Source organism: Ictidomys tridecemlineatus, chromosome 6 (genome assembly GCF_052094955.1).
Source record: "Ictidomys tridecemlineatus isolate mIctTri1 chromosome 6, mIctTri1.hap1, whole genome shotgun sequence".
In the NCBI taxonomy this organism is placed as follows: domain Eukaryota; kingdom Metazoa; phylum Chordata; class Mammalia; order Rodentia; family Sciuridae; genus Ictidomys; species Ictidomys tridecemlineatus.
The window spans coordinates 104,176,523-104,197,067 of record NC_135482.1 but is presented as its reverse complement, the minus strand read 5'-3'; the positions used below and the strand labels follow the sequence as shown (position 1 = coordinate 104,197,067).

The 20,545-nt window shown below is 43.7% G+C and overlaps 1 protein-coding gene across 2 annotated transcripts in view; it reads right to left on the bottom strand.

Annotated features, from left to right (window-relative positions):
- The window catches only part of Vwf (von Willebrand factor), a 155,519-nt gene extending 135,678 nt beyond the window's left edge, over positions 1-19,841 (bottom strand). The window contains exons 1-6 of one of the 2 annotated variants that reach the window (XM_005338364.4): positions 19,681-19,841; positions 18,710-18,764; positions 17,159-17,323; positions 9,937-10,039; positions 9,431-9,639; positions 3,596-3,720 (exon numbers count right to left, since the gene is read on the bottom strand). In XM_005338364.4, the coding sequence (XP_005338421.2) occupies positions 3,596-3,720; positions 9,431-9,639; positions 9,937-10,039; positions 17,159-17,323; positions 18,710-18,764 (657 nt within the window). In that variant the 5' untranslated portion in view covers positions 19,681-19,841. Of the gene's footprint in view, positions 1-3,595; positions 3,721-9,430; positions 9,640-9,936; positions 10,040-15,265; positions 15,344-17,158; positions 17,324-18,709; positions 18,765-19,680 lie in introns of those variants that run through there. The other variant, XM_078015364.1, reaches the window with a different exon arrangement.
- Between the last annotated feature and the right edge of the window lie 704 nt (positions 19,842-20,545).

Genomic DNA, 20,545 nt, shown 5'->3' with positions numbered 1-20,545 from the left:
CAGAAAGCCAAGGAGGATCACCTTGGGCTGAGCTCTGCAAGATGACTGCAAAGATCCCAGCAAGTGTGTTTCAAGGACTTGACTCTTAAAATCAAGGTCACAGCATATCTTGTCTATCTGGGCACAGCATTCATAGAGTAGTCAAAGGTTGAATTAGGTGTCTTCTAGAATTTCATCCAACTATGAGTTTTTATGACCCCCAAATTCCAAACATTGATGAAAAGAAATTTCTTCCACTCCAGATACCCGTCTGAGTTTGGTGTGTTTGATGGATGATTCTCCCAGAAAGTGCATGGAGAAAACTCCTGGAGCCAAAGGCAAGAAATTGCCTTTACATTCTGATGGCAACCGCAAAGGCAGGAGACAGTCTTGCCACTCTGAAGGAGGTGATCTAAGGCCAGCACTACGGGCCACACAGTGCACCCTGGCAACACACCAAGGGACTACCATTTACATGGCAGACATTATCTATACATGATATGTACAATTGTAATGTTCACTAAGGCAGTTTCCCACCAAATGGTGATAAAGTGTCTTGAGGGAGGAGTCTCCTTTTCTAAATATCAGGAGCACTATACAGGTTCACTGCAGCCCCCAAGCCCAGCCCCCGACACCTTGGGCTTCATGTTGCACACAGGACTGTGAAACAAAGCCATCATTTCTTTATGAGGTACAGCTCTTTCTGAATTAAAAAAAAAAAGAAATCTACCTAAGTTTCTTTCTACAATATGCCTTGCACAGTAGAGTTATCTGCAAATTAACAACAATTATTTGAGCATTTATGGCTTGAGGCTCCAGACTTCAGCAGTCCTGCCCTCAGTTTAAAGAAAACAAAACTGCAAATTTGCATGCAATCAAACAGCCCATTATCAGTCCCAGTAGAGAGAAGCATTGGGTTTTGTTGGCATAACAAGGAAACATTCATCCCCTAGGTGTAAGCAATATGACCTGGCTCTCGGAATGAGCTGATTACTGCTAGGACTTGGAAAGAAGGAAAGCACCATAAAAGTGGGAGAATAGATTTTGGGTGGCTATCAAAGAAGTTCTGAGGTCAGTGTTGCTTCCCTCACAAAACCCTCTGTCACTCCAAATGGCCTGTGGAACCACAGTGGCATACACTGGTAAAGGTGGCCCCATTTTCCAGACCTGACTTCTGAACCTGGGGACCCAGTGGGAGTAAGCAGACTGTGAATAATTCAAAAGACCACATTAATCACCTCCCAGGAGATAAATCATTGTGCTTCCCAGCCAATGAGGGAGCCCCAGCTGTGGGCAAACACAGTCTGATTGGCCGAGGACAAAGCAGGCCTCTCAGATAAACAACCTGAAACCACTGAGTTCTGAGCTTGAAGGAGTTTATTTGTGCCTCTGGGAGGTTAGGTGTGTCTAGAGCCTCAGCCCAACGCTGAGAACCAGGTACCCAATTTCTTAAGCTGCTCCCAGGACACTGGTTAGTAAGGCTTTTAATGCACCCAGGAGACAAAGCGAGTAGCAAGACACAGCTGCAGCTCAGAAAGATGCCCCTAGTAGCAATTAAAAAAAGAAAGAAAGAAAGATGCCCCGAGAGGCAAATAAGGCTTCTCTTAGATTTTTCCCTCCCCTTTGTCTCCCTCCTCCACCTGACCTACTGGGTATCAGGTTCTCTACTTGAGAATCCTGTCTTCTTCGCCTCCCAGTTCATGTGGATAAATGAGATTATCCCTTTGTATTCAGGAGGGTGGGGAACATTTGTCAAGTACTTACCCTGAGCTGGCTGTGTTTGCAAAATCTAATAAGCTCTCAAAGGCCTGCTAACCTCACCTCTACCTAGAGAACAGGGTGGAAAAGAAAGACCCACCAGCCAACAACAGAACTGTAAATTTAGAAATAAAGAGAGAAAGAAATTATTAAAAAGGCCTTGTCCTCCTTGCTGCACGTGACATCTGGGGTGCACTCAGTCTGAATTCATCTGGGTAAATAATCTATTCTAGAGGAAAGGTGGGTTTCTGTTGCCTGCCCACCTGCATGTGCAGATGTTAGACACCTTGTGTTCCTTCTGACCTCTAGCTGGGCTCAGCTACCTAAAAGGAAACTGGTTCTAATTGGAAGGAGGAGAGGAAAAAAAGAATGAATTGTGCAGCTTATACCTAAAGTACAATGTGTGCTATCTGCCCTCCCCATTCCCACTCTGAAAGGTTGGGCACCCCAGTATGACACAGGGGACTACTGGAGGACACTAGCAGTCACCTAATAATAACAATAATAATAGCAGCCCAAACAATGAGCCCCGCTGAACAACCTGAAACCATTCAACACAAATGACTTTTCTCTTCCTCCTCTCATTGACCCTGGCAGGAACAATTCCTAGCCTGTTTTACATAGGTGGAAACAGGTGTGCAGAAGGCATGTGTCTCGCCTAGAGTTACAAAGTCAGTAAATGGCCTGATCCAAACCCAATCCTTAGCACAATGCCAAGCCCAGGGGTGAGAGAAACTCAAGGATCTGTCAAGGTCAAGCTTCAGACTTTTCAAACTGGAAAAAGAGGAAACTCCCTGCTTGCACAGGACAGCACCGTCATCTCAGTTTGCCTTGTTCTGGGCTATGTTCCAAGGGATACAGACTTTCAGAGACTAGCTGGAGGACTAGCACTGAATCACCCAAGAAAAAAAAAAGTCTTCAGGAATGTGTTTGTTTACAAGGTGGGAATTGTCTGTATTAACAATTTAGGTGGCTGGATTTAGCATCAACCCAGGATATTTCCCTGGACCTGATAAATATAACTCCTTGGTTCAGAAGTTCAGAATGTTTCAGGAAAATAAAGACGATCCATTGGATGAGTAACCAACTAATAATGAGGCTTTCTCATGCTAAGGGGGGGCAGGGGCAGAATTACTTTGTTTCTGGAATAGGAGAGGGTTGACCTTCTCTACTTATTTGTACATGTGGGTGAATCAGATTTCTACAAGTGAAGGATTCTGTATTATTACTGGGAGGTCATTACAATCCTTCGATAACAGCCCCCTAATTTGTAATCATCCAACTCATTGAATATTTCTTGATTATATACTATCTTCCCAATCCACAGCAACACACAGTAAAGAGTTTTAGAACTTAAGGCAACTTAAGAACCTGTGGAGCCCAACTCCTGAAGAGAAACACAAGGACCCACCAGTGGAATAACTTGAGCAACACCTTTTTGCTCTTCTTTTATAGAGAGGCAGAGCAGGACTACCCTCACCAGACACTGAATACCAGCACCTTGATCTGGGACTTCCTGGCATCCAGAACTATAATAAATAAATGTGAGTTACCTAGTCTCAGACATTTTGTGATAGCAGCATATTTTAAGTATACTGAGATACTCATTGTAACCTAATCATTAGCCCAGAACCGTTGGTAGAGTTCCCGGCCAGGAAAGTATTAGAATTAGATTTGACTAAACTCTAGCTATAGTTAGTTTTCAGTGTAGGAGTCCCACATTGAAGAGCCAAACCAGCAGCACTTATAGGTAAGGCCATTCCTCCCGCAGAGCGGGGGCATGAACCCAAGTCCTGCTGCCTCTTAATTCCAGGGGTCATCCATCATCCAGGCCACATCCAGGCCAAGCTCTACCCACCTTCTGCATTTCCCCAGAGGAGCTGTTGCAGGGACTGCTGGGAGGAGATGCTCGTTCGCATCGCTGTTCCCCACTGCTCAGAGCCCAGGAGTTGGCAAAAATGTAGGGGTCAGAGGTCAAGGTCCCTGCAAAGCAAAGTTTCAGAAAAAAAAAAATTATGCTTCAGTTATGCCTGTCCCAGGACTTCTGAGTGAAAGCTCTAGGTCTGTTGTTATCTTGACCTAACTTCTGCTAGATTAGACCATAGGTATTTGGGGTGGAGAGTACCTTTTGTACAGTGCTCAGTAGGGCTCCCCAGGGCATGGACATCAGACTCACTGAGTGCCTAGGGACTGCCTGGCACATGGTGGCACTCCACACATTTCAGTTCTTTTCCATTTGACTTCTCCCATATATTATGTATTGTTTGGTACTCAGATACTCCATACCACACAGGTTTGGATACTTTCTAATAAACCACCTTAAAGAAAGAGGTAGAGAAGGAGCTTACTTGGATGATGAAGCTCCTTCCACCACTCTGTGATCTGGGCTGATCCCATCATCCCATGGAGCCTAGTTCCCATATGTAAATGAGGAGTTGAGGTGGGTGATCTCAGATCCCTGTTAGCCCTGACCACCTATGAAGTTTCACTTCATCCACTAAATCTGGACAGCATGAGGCTGTCCAACATATGGAATTACAAATACTTTTGTTTAGAGAAAACTCTCTGAAAGACAGAGTTAAAGCCAAGCTTGGCAGACTCCCAGAAGTCAGGGAGCAAGGTTAACTGTTTTGGGGACAAATATTGTTGAGTTTTACTGACCAAAAAGAATTAAACTAAATCATCCTCTAAGGATGATTCCCAAAACATCACCATAGCCTTGATTTTTTTTTTTGCCAAAAAAATACTACCTTCTTTCTCATAGCCTAGGACCCACTGTTAATTTTTTCAAAAAAAAAGCCTAGAATAAGAAAAAAAAGATATTCATATTTGGAACTTCCATTTCCAGCAATATAGCAGATGAGAAAAATCTGAAAACTATGCTAAGTAGAATGGACAAATATCATACTGAATTGATGGAGAAGCTTACAAAAATAGAAGGAATTTAAAGAGATGGAAAGGAAGAGGGAAGAAAGGAGAAGAGAGAGAATTAAAAAATAGAACTGACAAGTGTTCTGACTGCAGAGTACAAGAGTGAAAGTGGCAACCTTTCCAACCAAGAGGCTGGGGTTTCAACAGCTCCACTGAAGTGGAAGTGAGTCCAGGACTTGCATGAGGCAGGGAGATGGACCCAAGATCCCAGTGTAAAGCTGAGACCCTTGAAGCATGCAAAAGTTGACAAGAAGGGCCGGGGCTGTAGCTCAGTGGCAGAGTGCTTGCCTAGCATGTGTGAGACACTAGGTTTGATCCTCAGCACCACATAAAAATAAACAAATAAAATAAAGGCACCCTTTCCATCTATAACTACAAAAACATTTTTTAAAAAAAAACTTGACAAGAAAAAAAAACCCACTCTGAGAAGCAGAGTGGATGTCTGTTTTCTTGATCTGGTCTCTGGATGGGAGGGAAAAAAAGTCTCCCCTGAAAATTGACAGTGGTAGGAAAGCTTTCATATAGTTGTAAGATTCCAATTTAAACTTCTTGTAAGATTACTTCTTGTAACTTCACATTGACAAATGAAAATCTTCAAAAGATGAGCTCACAATCCAAAATTATGGAGCACAGTGAAACAGACTGAATGTCAACACATTCCTCCTGCTAAGAAAGGAAGCTGAAAGGCTTCTACCCCTCACCCTCACAGGTGCCAAAGAAGACAGGCACAGAGAGTGCCCACTCAAGCCCATTTAACATAAGCTAAAGAGCTCTACATTATGCATTTCACCTAGCTTTTGTTTCTATAAATTGTAATTGTCTCTGTGAGATGGGCAGAGAGAAGCAATCTAGCTGCTTCTCCCTGGTTTGATAAAACTGAAGTATAAAGCATAAAGTAAGTTCATTATTCATTTTTACATCTTTTGTCTATCTCTTATGTGGACCTCCTGTCGAATCCAACCCATAGGGATCCAGGCAGGCTCCCTGGACTGAGCCATCTGTAACAACAGGAAACAATCCACTATAAACAAGAGTCAGCAGATCCAAAATTTGCATGACTGAGCTCCAAAAAGTTCAGATAATGAAATTTTTATATAGAACTTTTAAAACAAATATATTTTAGATTATGGCTATAAAAAATTGAAACTTAATAAAAGAACATGACAAGAAAAAATAACTGAAAAGAAAAATAGATTTACCTTCTAAGATTAAAAGCATAGTCAATAAAATAAAGTTAAACTTCAGTTGACAGAATAAACATCATCTGTAAATTAGGCAGAGTGAAGAGAGAATTAGTGAACTAGAAGACAGATCTACTTAGATCTACTTACTACTTAGTAAAGTGGTGACAAAGCAACTCTCCAGGGAAAGCAAAACCCCAGTTTATGGCACTTGCTGATTTCCATGGTGTTACCAACATGATGTTACTGAATGTGGAGTTAGGAAGACATGCACACAATTGATTCTCAGCAACCACCATGAGTACAGCATATGACCTAAGTAAACCACCCAAAAAGCAATACAGAAGGATAAAAAGAGATGGAAAAACACAATCCCAGTACTAGATATTTACCCAGAGAAATTAAAGCATATGTCTTTAGACAAACCCTATTCATGAATGCCACTTCACACCATAAGGATGGGAACAAAAAATAAACACTAGCAAGGATGCAGAGAAATCAGAACACTCTGCACTCTTGGTGGGAGTGTAAAATGGCACAGCCACTCGGAAAACAGTATAATGGCTTCCTAAAATTTTAAAGACTAGTTAGATGTAGTGGTGCACACCTGGAATTCCAGAGACTTGGAAGACTGAGGCAGGTGAATTACAAGTTCAAGGCCAGCCGGGGCAATTTAGTGAGACCCTGTCTCAAATTTAAAAAATACAAAGGGCCAGAGATATGGCTCAAAGGTAGAGCATCCCTGGATTCAATCCCCAGTACTGGGAGGAAAATTAAAAACAGAACTACCATATGGATATAATTTATATACAATAAAATTATACTTCTGGGTAGAACCCCACAAAAATTGAAAGCTGGGTCTGCAGGGATACATGTATACCCATGTTCATAACAGCATTGTTCACCATAGCTAAAATGTGGAAGCACTCCGTCTCCACTGATGAGTGAAAGGATAAGCAAAGTGTGGTATAAACCTACAATGGAATGTTAGACAGCCATAAAAAGAAATAAAATTCTGACACATGCTACAACATAAATGAACCTTAAGGACATTGTGAAAAGTGAAATAAATTAGTTATAAAAAGACAAATACTGCATGATTCCACTTAGAGTACTTAGAGTAGTCAAAATCATAGGGACCAAAGTAAAGTGGTGGTTTCCAGGGCTGGGAGGGAAGAATGGGGACCTACTGTTTGATGGATAGATTTCAGTTTTGCAAAATGAAAAGTTCTGGAGATGGATAGTAGAGATGGTTGCACAACAATATGAATGTACTTAGTGTCACTGAACTATATACATTAAAATGGTTAAGGGCTGGGGCTGTGCAGCTCAGCAACAGAGCGCTTGCCTAGTATGAGGAAGGCACTGGGTTCTATCCTCAGCACCACATAAAAATAAACAAATAAAATAAAGGCATTGTGTCCATCTACAACTACAAAAAAATTTTAAATGGTTAAGATAGTCAATTTTGTTATGTGTATTGTACTATAATTAAATTTGAGGGACATCTGTGCCTTCATTCATAATTCCCCAACACTGGAAACAAAGTATTCTTTGGTGAATGGATAACCAAATTTAGGTACTACTCTTCAGCAATAAATAGGAACAAGTTATTGATACACTCAACATGATGAATCTCTAATGGATTATGTTAATGAGAAGAAGCAAGACTTAGAAGGCTTAATATCATATTACTGTGTTTATAAAAAAGTTGGAAAAAATCAAAACTATAGGAACACGGGAGGAAAAAAGGTCAGTGATTACCAGGGGCTAAGAATTGTGGGTAAGTTCGACTACAAAAGGACATGAGGCATTTGAGTAGTACACACTGAAAGGGTGAATTTTACTGCACCTTAATAGCCATTTTTAAAACATAGAATAAATCCAGCTTCATGCAACTTTCATGAGACACATCTAAAACAAAATCACACAAAACAATTGAAAGTACAAAAAAAAAAGATATATCAAACAACCACTAACCACATAAAAAAATAGAGTATCAATATTAATATCAGGTCTCAAGGCAAAAGGCATTGTTAAAAATGAAAGGAAGTCTATCTAGTAGAGTACAGCTGAGAATACAGGAGGAGATGGAGGGAAGGAGGGAAAGGGGAGAGATCATGATTGGAAATCAATTTCCATGCATGGATGAGTTGTCAAAATGAGCCCAACTCCTATATATAACGATAAAGGGCTAATTAAAATATATAAATAATGGGTTCATTATGTAAAGGAGCAATTCACTAGAAAGACGTAATATTTCTAAAAGTTAATAGCAAACACTCAAAACGTACGAAGCAAAATTTGACAGAATTACAAGAAATCGACAAAATTTACCAACATTGTAAAAAATATATATACAGCTCTCTTAGTAACTGGTAGATGAAGCAGACAAAAAGTAGTAAACATATAGAAGATTTTAACATCACAATTAACAAACCTAATTCAACAAACAAATATGGACTCCTTCACCAATCAGAAAATATATTATTTTTGAGCATAGATAGAACATTTTTAAGAAAAGATCAAGTACTAGCTACAAATAAGCCTCCACAAGTTGCTAATTTAATTTAGAAATCAATTTTGTTACCAAAAATTTACCTTAAAAATTCTAAACATTTGGAAATTTTAAACACGCTATAGGTTAAGAAAGAGCTCAAAATGGAAAGTAGGAAAATGTATTTTACTACACAAAAATTAAACTGTGTTATATATTAAAATAATTGGTGTGGTGCGGCTAAAGTGATATTTAAAGAAAAACTGATAGCCTAAAGTTTACATATTGGATAATAAAAAGGTTGAGAAATCAGTGCTAGAGAAGATAAAAACAAACGACCTTATTATCTTTCACTCTACTGTTTTCTCTGCATGTTTTCCCCTAAATCAGAAGGTAGATACATGATAAGGAAGAGAATAATTTATATACAAAGGTTGTTTTTACAAGGGAATATCACTAACTGAATGTTTATGGAATTAAAATTATTAAAAAGATTAGTAGTTATTTCACATCTATATTATCTTTTGTTGCTCACAAGCATACATAAGCTATGCTTTTGGTGTTTTTGCAGGGATTGAACCCAGGAGAGCTTTACCACTGAACTATAGCCCCTGTCTTATTTTTAAGACAGAGTCTTTCTGAAGCTGGCCTAAAACTTGTGATCCTCCTGCCTCAGCCTCCAGAGTCGCTTGGATTACAGGTATGAACCACCGTGCCTAGATAACTAGCCTTTCTGAACAGTGTGGAGACTCACTCGATAGATTTCATCTATTCAATCGTAGTGGGTTCACAAGGGTCTACTCAAACCTTCCAGTATTTTCCAACCATCTACCACATGTGATTCCCCCATTTCTATGGGGAATTCAAAGTTGAACAAAGTCGGGTTTGAGAGGCTCCAAGTTGTAGGTTGACCAGGGCGTCTAGGCACTGAGGTGAAATATTAACAGAGCAGATTGGCAAAATAAATTGAGGTGAGGTCATGACGAGGCGTGAATGCCAGGTGAGGAGTATTAGTGAGAGTCTGTAAGTAGGGAGGTAAAAAGCATAACCACACTTTAGGGAAATGGAGCCCAGAAAACCTTACCTTCTTGGGTCCTAAAGTCATCTTCAGCAAAGATGTTAAAGTCACCACACAGCCCACAGGTCTTGTTGAAGTGTCTGTCTGAGAGCAGGACTTGAAAGTTGCCGCTGCCATCGATCCTGGCCACAAAACCATAGTCCTCACTGGACAGCTTGTAGTACCCAGCCTCAGTCTCCAGATACAGCCCTTTGGAGGCATAGGGCATGGAGATTCTGGAAAGTAGAGCACATGTTCAGTATTGGGCTTCTGGTGCATTTTCGGGACATCTCTCTACCCTTCCAAGCCCACGCTACAAGGTTCAGACGATGGCACAAAGGGAATGAGGTTCTAGCTCATTCACTTATTGAGACTGAGGCTGAGGCTGAGGCTCCCGCCCAGCCCTGCTACTCACTTCTGAGTACGTTTTCTTCCTCTCCCTGGGCCCCAGCTTCTTCATCTGAAACACGAGGGCTTGTGCCAGGGAATCCCCAGGGTCCTTTCAAATTGGACATTCTGCACTTCTGACTTACCTTTGGTCCCCCTGCATCACAGTACCATTGACAAACAAATGGATCTCAAAAAATTCCCCAAGATACACAGAGAGTCTCACTCTCTTGCCATTTTGGAAGTCCCCTGAAAGAGAAAAGAGGAGTAGTAGTGATTATAACCCCCCAAAAAGTAATAAATGTATTAATACTATTACCTCTATAATCTTATCTCAGTGGAAAATCCCCCCAAAAAAAGACTTTTAAAATGGGCAACAGAAATCTCCTTTAAAATCTCATTTATTCACTCATCTTTCCATTCATCTAAAAATTCTTATGGGGTGCCTTCTGGATACATAGATCTCAGTGGACTCTTACACTCCACAAAAGAAAACTACAAAAGCTTGATCACTTCACAGTGACCTCAATGATGACTACTAGAGGCCTTTTCACAATATAAATACAAAGATTAGAAAAGCATTCAGCAATTGATCACACTGTCAAGTAGCAAACAGAAGCAAGAGTCCCGGTTGTGGGTAATCGGTATTCTAAAATAATGTCATTTAAAATCTTGGGGGCTGGGGGTATATCTCAGTGGCAGGGCACTTACCTAGCCTGCACAAAGCCCTGTGTTCCATCCCCAGAATTTAATTAACTAATTAAATATCAATCTTAGAAGAGCCCAAATCAGAACCTCTGTGCTGTTCGTTTAAAATGGAGATTCATGAGCCCCGCCTCAATTTACCACATTTGATTCTCTAGAAGTTTAGAGACAGTGTAGATAAATTGCCACCCACGGTGCAGAGAATCTTAGTAAGGATTCCATAAACGATGGGTATTGCCGTTAGAGATGTTTGAATGGCCAAACACATCATAAAATAGACTCTGTCGATGGTCTCATGGTGAGGGACAAACACAGGGACAAGGGTAAGGGCAGTTGGCACGAAAGACAGGAAACTGGTGAGGCATTTTCCATAGCGTTATCAAAGCTTAAGCTTCCACAGCTGGTCTCTGAGAACCACTTCTTGGGCTGGGCCCTTGTTGACCAAAGACAATGGATTGGCCATAGGGATGAAGGAGCCCAAAGGGTCAGTTTAGAGTCCGAGTCTCAAGCCTTGGAGACTTAGAACTGGTGGAGGGAAGAGGGGAGATGGAGGGCAGTCAGTGAAGACAGAGGTCCAACATGGGGCACAGGGTCTTAGAGGTCCTGAAGGTATGGAACACAGGACCCAGAATTTCCAGACTAGCCTTGGAAATGATGAAGAGATCAATCTTCTTCTAGGAGGAGCTGGGAGTGTGGGCTCTAATTCCTCAGCAAAAGAGGCAAGGATGCCTGTGGAACCAAGCTCAGAAAACAGGAAGATCTCTTGATTTGAGGTGTTGCTGCCATGACCGGGACCACTGGTAAGTCCAGTTAGGGAAGGTCTCCTCACTCCCAGCCAGGCAGAGTAGATCCACAGACCACAGTCTGCAGAACTCCACACCAGTGCTTGCCAGGAGAAAACAAAGGTGTCATATAGGTTAAAGGAATTTTGTCCTGTATTGAACAAAACATAAAGGAGACTATTGGTTTGGACTGAGACCAAACCAAAATGAAGTCTCTCATGCTAAAGTTCTGTGTCCATCAAACCAAAACTCAGGTGTTTCTCTGGCATTCTGGGAAAGCAGAATGTCGGGGGGCGGGGAGAAGCCAAATTCCCGAATGGGCCAGTTGTAGCTGCTTTAATCTCCACAAGCTAAGTAACTTTGAAAGAACCAATCCACTTTTATTCTCTATTTCTGCTTTCCTTAACCCTTCTGTCTATAAAATCAATTTCTTCTGCTCAGTCCTTAGGAACACTCCTTGTAGTCTACAAAATGAAGTGTTACCTGATTCTAGAATAATAAATAGAGCCAATTAAGATCTTTAAACTAAATTTGTTGCCATTTAGTCCTTTTATACCTGTCTAAACCGGGGAGTCTGGGCCACTCTGCATTTTAGTTTTTACAGCAAACAAATCTTCAGAAGTCACACAAACTTTCTGACAGCAGGAAATTAACCCATGAAAACCAAACAGAACTGAAGTGGTCAATGGTAGGTGAATAGAGGAAATCAGTAACGACGGAATCTGAGTGGTGGGTATAATAATGTTGTATTCCTTCAACTTTTCTGTATGTTTGAAAATTTCCACAATACAATGGTAAAATTATTTATTTTAAATACTTTTATTTGTTAATAAACAAACAAATAGACAGGACAGCCTGGTAACAAACTCTGGTTTGCAATGCCTCCCAGGAGTCTTCTAGGTCCCTAGGCATGCATACAAGGTATACACATGCATACACGCACACACATGCATATATGCACACACACACCGCGCGCACACACAGACCAGTCTGCAGAACTTTCACACATCTGCCCTTAGCACGTGCCATGAACTCTGAAATGTTATGATGTTTTCTATTATTTTGTTTAGTTTTTGCAGTGCTGGTTAGGACTATGACTTGTGACTCAGTTTGAAAAACACTGACCTAGGCTGACCCCATCTTACAGAAGGAGAAACTGAGATTCAGACAGGATTCCACCCTCTCACTATTGACGTTTAGGGATGGATACCTCTTTGTTGTGGGGGCCATCTGTGCATCCCGACCCCTACCATTGGATGCCAACAGCATGTCACCTAGTTATAATCACCCAAAATGTCTCCAGACACAAATGTCCTCTGAGGAAAAAGAAATCACCCCAACTGAGTGATTTTACACCTGGAGCAGAACCCACACCCAGATTTTCTGACTCCAAATCCAATCTCCTATTGCAACAAAGCTACCTAATGGGACATGTGACGGCTGTGGATTCAGTAAGTCACTAATGCACGGGAGAACTCCATATCAACCTCTGTTTTATTTACTTCTTTCCCTTACTGTAAATCCATTAGGAAAATGAACCATTAGAAATGGGCAGCAACTCCCACATTCCACAGACCTCCCTGTTAGCTCTTCCTATCACTGCTAGGTAAGGAAGAGTCTGTGTGTCCATCCAGGAGGAAAAACAACCAGCCAGGCCTCCCCAGCCTCCTGACCCCTTGAACTCAGTGATAAGGGTGCAGAGGGGGCCAGTTGGCCCCCCAACCCCACATGTGGGAGCAAGAGGCACCCTGTACTTTCTAAAGCAAGCCAGAAGCTAGAACTAGGGTATCCTGGGGCTATATAGTACAGAACTCGTTCATCTGCATCTCTAACAAACATTCCCCACCCCATGCCCATGATTCTGATGCAGGTCATTCTCTGTCCACACTTGGAGAACAATGATCTACTGAGACCATGCCATTCTGCTAACTCGGAAACTGAGGTTCCCCCTACAGAAATGACTCAGCCAGCGAGTAGTTGTTTATGGCTCTCCCTGGGTTGATTTGGGAGGCCATCGAACCCTGCAGCCTTGGCTTAGGAAGAAGAGTCTCTATAAGGCAGGAGGAACCAGGACTCTGTGAACTCTCTCTGGATCCTGGGCCCATTGACTAGAAAATGTGAGCTCTGGCCTGGAAGCCCAGAGCTGCTTGACCAGGAAGAGGAATCATTAGAAATGGGAAAGGCCCTCCGCTTTGCACCAGGTGGGCCTTCATGAAGAGACATAAACACTCTACCCAGGATGTGAACAAGATGCACAGGCACCCAGAGAGGAATGGGAATTATTTTCAATTTAGAGTTGAGGAAACAGGATGTCATTGGAGAACAATGGAGCAGAAGATGAACATGGGCCTGTGAACTAAAACCGTATGGTCCAAGGTCTGGGTTCCTTCCCCTGACCCCAGGATGCTGCCTGCTCCAAGCTCCAGCACAGGCCCAGGCTCCACAGATTAGTCCCCTTCTGACACCACCTCCTCTACAATCACCCCAACTCAGAAAAAGTAGCCACCCAATTCTTCTCAGGTTATCAGCACAATTTTGAGTATAAATGAAGCCAACATACATTAAATAGCCTGGTTTAGGCCAATAACCTCCCAGAAAATTGACATTCAATAAGAGTAAATTGCTATAAGAAAACAATGACCCTGGGTGGGGGGTAGGAGGGTGTCTTGCAATGAGCTTTTTGGAAGTAGGGTGGCCCTCTCCATCCCTTCAAATTGCCCCAGCCATTGACACCAGAAATCGGTGGCTAGAGGCCAGGCCTCTGGTACAAACCTGCATGGACTGTGTCGTGGAAGATTCCCATAGCTGTCAACCTGCTGTCAACCTGCCGTCCAGAGAAACGCCCTGAGAGCCTGGCGGCCCTGTGTCTCCGCCATGTGCATACCCAACAAGCTTCTGTGCATCTGGCTGCTTTCAATAACTCAGGTTCAGATAACACTTCACACTTGCAAATGCTTTCATCTCTCGTGAGCCTCACAGGCTCTGCATTTTAGAGAAGAGGAAATGAAGGCTGAGAGACACTCTGCCACTTCCCCAAGGGCACTCAGGGCAGAGAGGGAATGGAGTCGGCTCCAACTACAGCTCTTTCCAGGCTTCCATTTCCTACTGGAGGCAGAGCCTCCAAGTGCTGGGGGTTATAAACCAGTCAGTGGGCATAAGTTGACATGCCGAGTGCTGGACAGGGCCAGTGTGGTCAAGGGGGCTAACAGGAGGAGGTACCTGAATTTTTCTGCTTCTGAGGGCTCCTTAAGAGGAGAGGGCTCTGGAGGTGGGCTTACACAAGGGAAAGGGACTTTTCCAACATGCTGGCTGGGCTCCCTGAGCCCAGAATGTAGACTCTAGGCCTGGTCCTAAGGTTTCATTATGTACTGTTTACTAACCCGCCTCTGGGCTAGGGAGACCACAGCAGGACTGAGCTAAAGCTGATCATGGAGTCAAGACAGCAAGCCCCTCCAGGGTACCAGTGTCCCCTCCCTGCAAACTCCACTCAGGGTGGAGACATGTCATTATCTCTTCTTTCAAAACCTTCCTAACCCTCCATTTCCCACAAACACCCCCAGAGTCATCTCAGTAAAGGGTCTGTACCATCTCCACAATGATTGTTAAGGTGCAGAAATCCACTCAAAATAAACACTGGAGCCACCGGAGGTTGGTGCGCAAGCACCTTCCGCTTCCTGGTGGAGGAGGGGACCTTTTTCTTGTCAGCTGCTTTTCCAAGCCAGTCCCCAGGTGCTGCCTCTGAAGCAAACTTGGGTTCCATAACCCAGTGTTCCATGTGGTGTCAGGTCCCAGGGGATGTCTCTGGTCCTTTTTACCTCCTGCTTGGTTACCCTGCCTCCCACTTTCCTTTCTGGAAGGCACCAGACCCTTTGATCCTTCCCCACTGCAGAGACTCTACCTAACTCCTCCCAGCCTCTGAATGCAGCCAACTCTCCCTCCATCAGACTTCAGGACCCTGCCCTGCAGCCTCCCGGTGTCCCAGACTTACTCCATTCCTGGACTTCTCAAAGTTTGGTCCCTAGTCCAGCAGCAGCAATTAAGAAATTGTTAGCAAATAAAAATTTCATGCCCCATTCCAAATGTACTGAGTCAGAACTCTGGAGGTGGAGCCCAGCAGCCTTGTATTAGAGCCATCTAGGCGGTCACCATGCCGGCTGCAGTTGGAAACCACTCCACCACGGGTTCCGCCTCATGAGCACACATTCTTCCAGCCTCTCCTCTTGGGCTCATGCTGTCTCCACTGTGTGAAGCACCCTCCCCTGTGCTCTTCACCCAACCAAAGCCCCATTACCCAAGGATCCTCAGACGCCACCCACCCTTGTAAACATCTTCCTTTGATACAACAGAGCACCTTGCTCCTTAGGGTCCCCAACACCAGTAAATATTGACAGAAACCCCACGGAGCTAAGTGCCAGGAAACAAAGATGAGCAAGGCATAGCTTTTGTCTTTGAGGGACTCACAAAGAAATGGGAAGAATGGCAGGACACTGAAGCCATGTTGTGATAGGGTATCTTAGCAGATGCAGGGCAGGTGGCAGAGATGGCCCGAGGGAGCAGCTAAGAAGCAGGGGACACTTACAGTCATGACCATGGTCAGCTCACTGAGCTCCCAAACATAGCCTACTGCATGCTGGGCACAGAGGACACTGCCTGGATCCACTCTATGGCTGATGGAGTAATAACCCCAAGAACCCTTCAACTTATACATCATGGAAGGGCATAAGTTTAGCAAAAAGAATCTCTTCCTTGACCAAACTTGAGTCAGGTCCCACTGAACCATCTTCTAGACTAGTCCTGACCTTAGGATCTGTCCTTGACTCACTTAGTCCTGATTGCCATTGAGTCAGTTTAGCCAAAATCCCTTACCTTCTGTATATGATCAAATTCCTTATCCCTCAACCTCAGTATCTGATCACCCTGGCCTGCCTTCAGTAAGATTCCTGTCGAGTTGGTTTAGCCAAAAAAAAAAAACCCTTACCTTGACATTTCCTCTGTCACTGACTTCCACCCAACCTTCCTTGGATCAAAATTCCACTTTTCCTTGTATTTGGAGGTGGATTTGCAGTAGTGCCCCTTGAAATGTAAGGTCTTTCTTATTGTTTTAAGAAGTTTCATGAATTTTTCTTTAATGGCCTGGATCTGTGTCAGCTAACACCTCAGCTCCCCAGAGAGAACCCTCTTTTGCTTGGCTTTGTAGCATCCCTTCCTCACACCTCACAGCTGACTGAGTCTTAGTATGGAAGTCACCAAATCATAATTCTTCACCAATGCCCCCAGCCCCACTCCCAGCCTTGGAAACTTCCCTCTCTCTTTAGTAAAGAGGAAACACCCCTCAAGAAGAAGCCCAAGATTAAATCCAGCTCCTCCTTTTATTTTCTGTCAGGCTTTGGGGAGAATTATACAGCCTCCTTGGGCCTTGGTTCTTCCATTTGTAAAACAGGGGTGACATTATTGACATTCTAGAGCTGTTGTGGGGACCCAGAGAGAACATGGGGGCAGAACCGGGGCATTTCTAGGAACAAGAGATGTGCAACATCAGCTAGAAACTCTGAATTCCACAAGCCACCGAGAAAATTATGATTTCCGGTTTCAAGGAATTTTATGTCTTCCAAAGTTCCTTCTAGATCATCATTTTTCTTGATGCTTTGTAGCTCCTGAGGCACTGCCTGGACCTGTTGGCTGCAACCACTAAAGAAGCCCATGGAGAGAGATTGGAGAAGCCAAAGGAAGCCGGGTGTCATAGAAAGGGTGCTCCCCATCATACTCTCAGCAGTGATGTTTGAGCTCAGGCATGTCTGAGAACTGGAACCCTCCCTGCATGCCAGGGCTGAGCACAGCTGGCCCCTTCTCTGAATTCCTGCCCTCAGTGCCCGGTACTTACCAAGAATCGAGAAGGAGTGTTCCTGGCAGTCCCCAGCCAGGAGGTAACTGCACACTCCTGCAAAGCTATACATGTTCTCATCGAAGGTGTTGATGAAGTCACTTCCAAAGAGGCTGCACCGAGCCATGGATGGCCGGCCACCGGCCCTTTCTCTGCAGAGGGTGTCTAGATGGGAAGGACAAGGGTGAGCAAAATTGGAACCATCGTCCCAAATCTCTCCAATCTCATGAGGTTTACATCTGAGGGAAACTGGGCTGTGGGGAGGTATTTTCCATCCCAAATAAGAATAAAGCTATGGCTTTCAGTCCTGGAATATGGCCCAGAACTCGTGGCAGTAATGGAGGAACATTTTTTCAGGCAATCTACTCATTTTAATGACTTAACTCTGCTCATTTTAATGACTTAATTACTTACTGATTTCAAATGGAATAATACCCATTATAGAAAATTTGGAGAATACAGAAGAAGACACAAAGAAGTTAAAAATTATCTGTGATCTGACATTCAGCAATAACTAGAGTAAGCATCTGCCTTTTTGTTCTACTTTATAGCATATATACAGTTGTGATTTATTACAAATTTGTGATCATCCTGTGCAAAACCATTTTCAAACCATGTTTATTTCTCAATATATTGTAAAGAATTTGTTGTGCCATTGTATATACTTCTAAAATGTGATTTTTAGTGGCTACTTCACATTCTACATCTAAATGTACATAGGATAACCTCTTATTATTTGGTTCTTAGAATTTTCTCAAATATTTTATTCTTATAAAGAGATGGCAATGAGCATATTTCTACATATCTACTATTATATTTTGAGCAGATTAAACTTTAGACAGATCAGACTGTGTGCCTGTCAGAGTTGTGAAATGGTAAAAGTTCTCTCGAGAGCTGACCCCCTCACTAACACACCACCCACCTGGCAGAAACATGCAGAGAACATGATAAGTGTACATTTCATTACAGACTAACCTGTGGGGAGCAGACTGGATGCTACTAACCTGAGCTATCTAAATGGAGACTCTTCGGGTCAAAAGTCCTTCCCTACCATTCACAATCTCAAAATCTCAGCAAGGTAAGAAAAATAGTATAATAGGAAGAGAGCAGGCTGGGAACCCAAGAGAAATGATCTCTGGTTTTGGCTCTGCATGATTTTAAAACAATAATTTCTCCTCTCTGACCCTCGGTCTCTTCATCTATACCATAAAACGTTCACTAGATGTCCTCTACAATTCCTTCTGAAACTAACCTTCTAAGAATTTAATTACTTCTTTCCCATCCTGTGCTTCCATCATATAGGATGATTCTGTGCATGCTTATCTTTTCTACAAGAGGAAGGCATTTGCAGGCATCTGGTCTCTGAAGAATACAAGTCAGAGGCAGGGGGTTCTGCAGAACCTTCATAGGAGGAAACTAGTGACTGTGAAAGGCTCACTGCGCGTCTAACATGAGACTCACACAAAGGTGACCTGAAGACACACCTGCTGATTCCTAGAAGGGGGTTACTCCAAATGACCCTGGGGGCAGGAGTGAGGACTTAGTACCTACCTGACAATGTAAAGACCAGAGCAAGCAGCACCCGTATAAGTCTGGCAGGAATCATCTGCAGAGAAGCAAGAGAAATAAACTGTTCTTACTTCCCATAGATGGCTGCTGGTATAAGCTACTAACAATGCATAAAGTAGGAAAAATAATGTCTTAGAGCAAGGAAAGAACTGATCACCATTGGTCCATTTCTCATTTGAACATGAGTTACTAGTCCTAAAACTGCTCCCAGGCCAATGCAGGCCCAAGTGTAACAATTCCTGGGAGCCACACCCCTGAGCACCCTTCCCCAGATAACAGTCTCAGCCCCAAAACAGAAGCGAGAAGCACTGTCAACTCATCTTGGTTCCTGCAGGGCATCCTGACCTCTCATGTCCCTATACCCTGCTCCAGTAGCCAGGAGTAGAGGCACACCCAAGTCCTTCCACTCTTAGCAGAAATGGGGAAACTGGAACTGTCTTACACTTTCATTGCTACCACGGGCACCCAGAGAAGGTGCAGGAACTACCAATTCATTGCTTACTGATCACTGGTCCTGGGCCATGAGAGCCTCCAGAGCAGAGGCACACTCACCTCCATCCCCAGAGCCTGGCATGGTGCCAGCATCTAGGACATGCTCAATAATGTTTGCTAAGTTCAACTGATAAATGGACCCCATCAGCCCTGGGTCCCAGAAAATTGGTCCTTCCCAATGCACAGGTGTATTGTACCTCAGAGGTGAGGGCAAAGATTGGTCCAGGCTTGTCTGAGTGAAAAGTACAAAGTAAAACCCAATTGCATGAAGAAAAGCAGCCACAGGATACCCAGAGGCAAGAAGACAAAGAGGCATTCGGATAGTCCAGTCTTTGAATTGCCTTCCAAACAAAAACCTTTCTAGTCCAGAGATGGAGATACCCAGCCAGGGTCCCAGGGCAAGGATCAGCCCTGCATCTTTCTCCCACAACTTCATCAGCTCTCTTTCCAAAAGATCATACCTTTGCCTGCAAATAGGGGCTGTAGGTGTCTCCAAGATCCCTTAGGAAACTCAGCCGCTGCTCAGTGGTACCACCACCCCTAGGCCATTCTCCCAGCAGCTGCTGAGGCTGGAGGGATCTGCTGCAGCTCTGGCCTGTTTTGTTGTTAAGTAGTCCAGGGGCTACAGAGTCCCTGCAGCCAGGGGAGATAAAGCCCAAGCTGTGACGTTCACCAACCACCCCCCCTCTTCCCCACCACAATAGCTGTGAGCTGCCACATCAGGGCCCTGGCCTCCTTTTAATTACCAAAGGGAAACAATGACAGGAAATAGTATTAGAAATACCTCCAGGATGATAAGGCTTTGAACAGCTCAGAGGGAGACCTCCTGGAAGCTGCCTTCATGAGTTTCCTTGCCCACCCAGAATGCCCCCCACTCCCCAGCCCCATGCTTGGTCCCTGGGACTCCCAAGTGCCCACACAGACAGGCCTAACCAGGAGGACTGGTGTCCCCAGGACAGACTGATCCAGGCCAGGGAGAAAATCCGGCTAGATCAACAGGGCTTCTGGACCTGGCTTCCAGGGCTGAGATTCCAGAGAATTTTGAAAAACACCTCAACCTGAGCCAACTTAGCTGCTGAGCGGGAGGAAGGAACGGGTTAACACTTCCTGTCCCCCCAGGTATGAACCATCCAGCTGGGGCGCTCAACAAAAACAGTCCCTCTGGGTCCTGGCCAGCATTTAATGGACAGGTTAAAGATGAAGGTCCTGGTCACAAGACCAGGCCTTTGTAAAATAATGGGTGTGGAAGTGATGGTTTGATTCTAATATTCCTGCCCCACCAAAAAAAAAAAAAAAAAAAATTGTGGTGCTGGGGATGGAAACCAG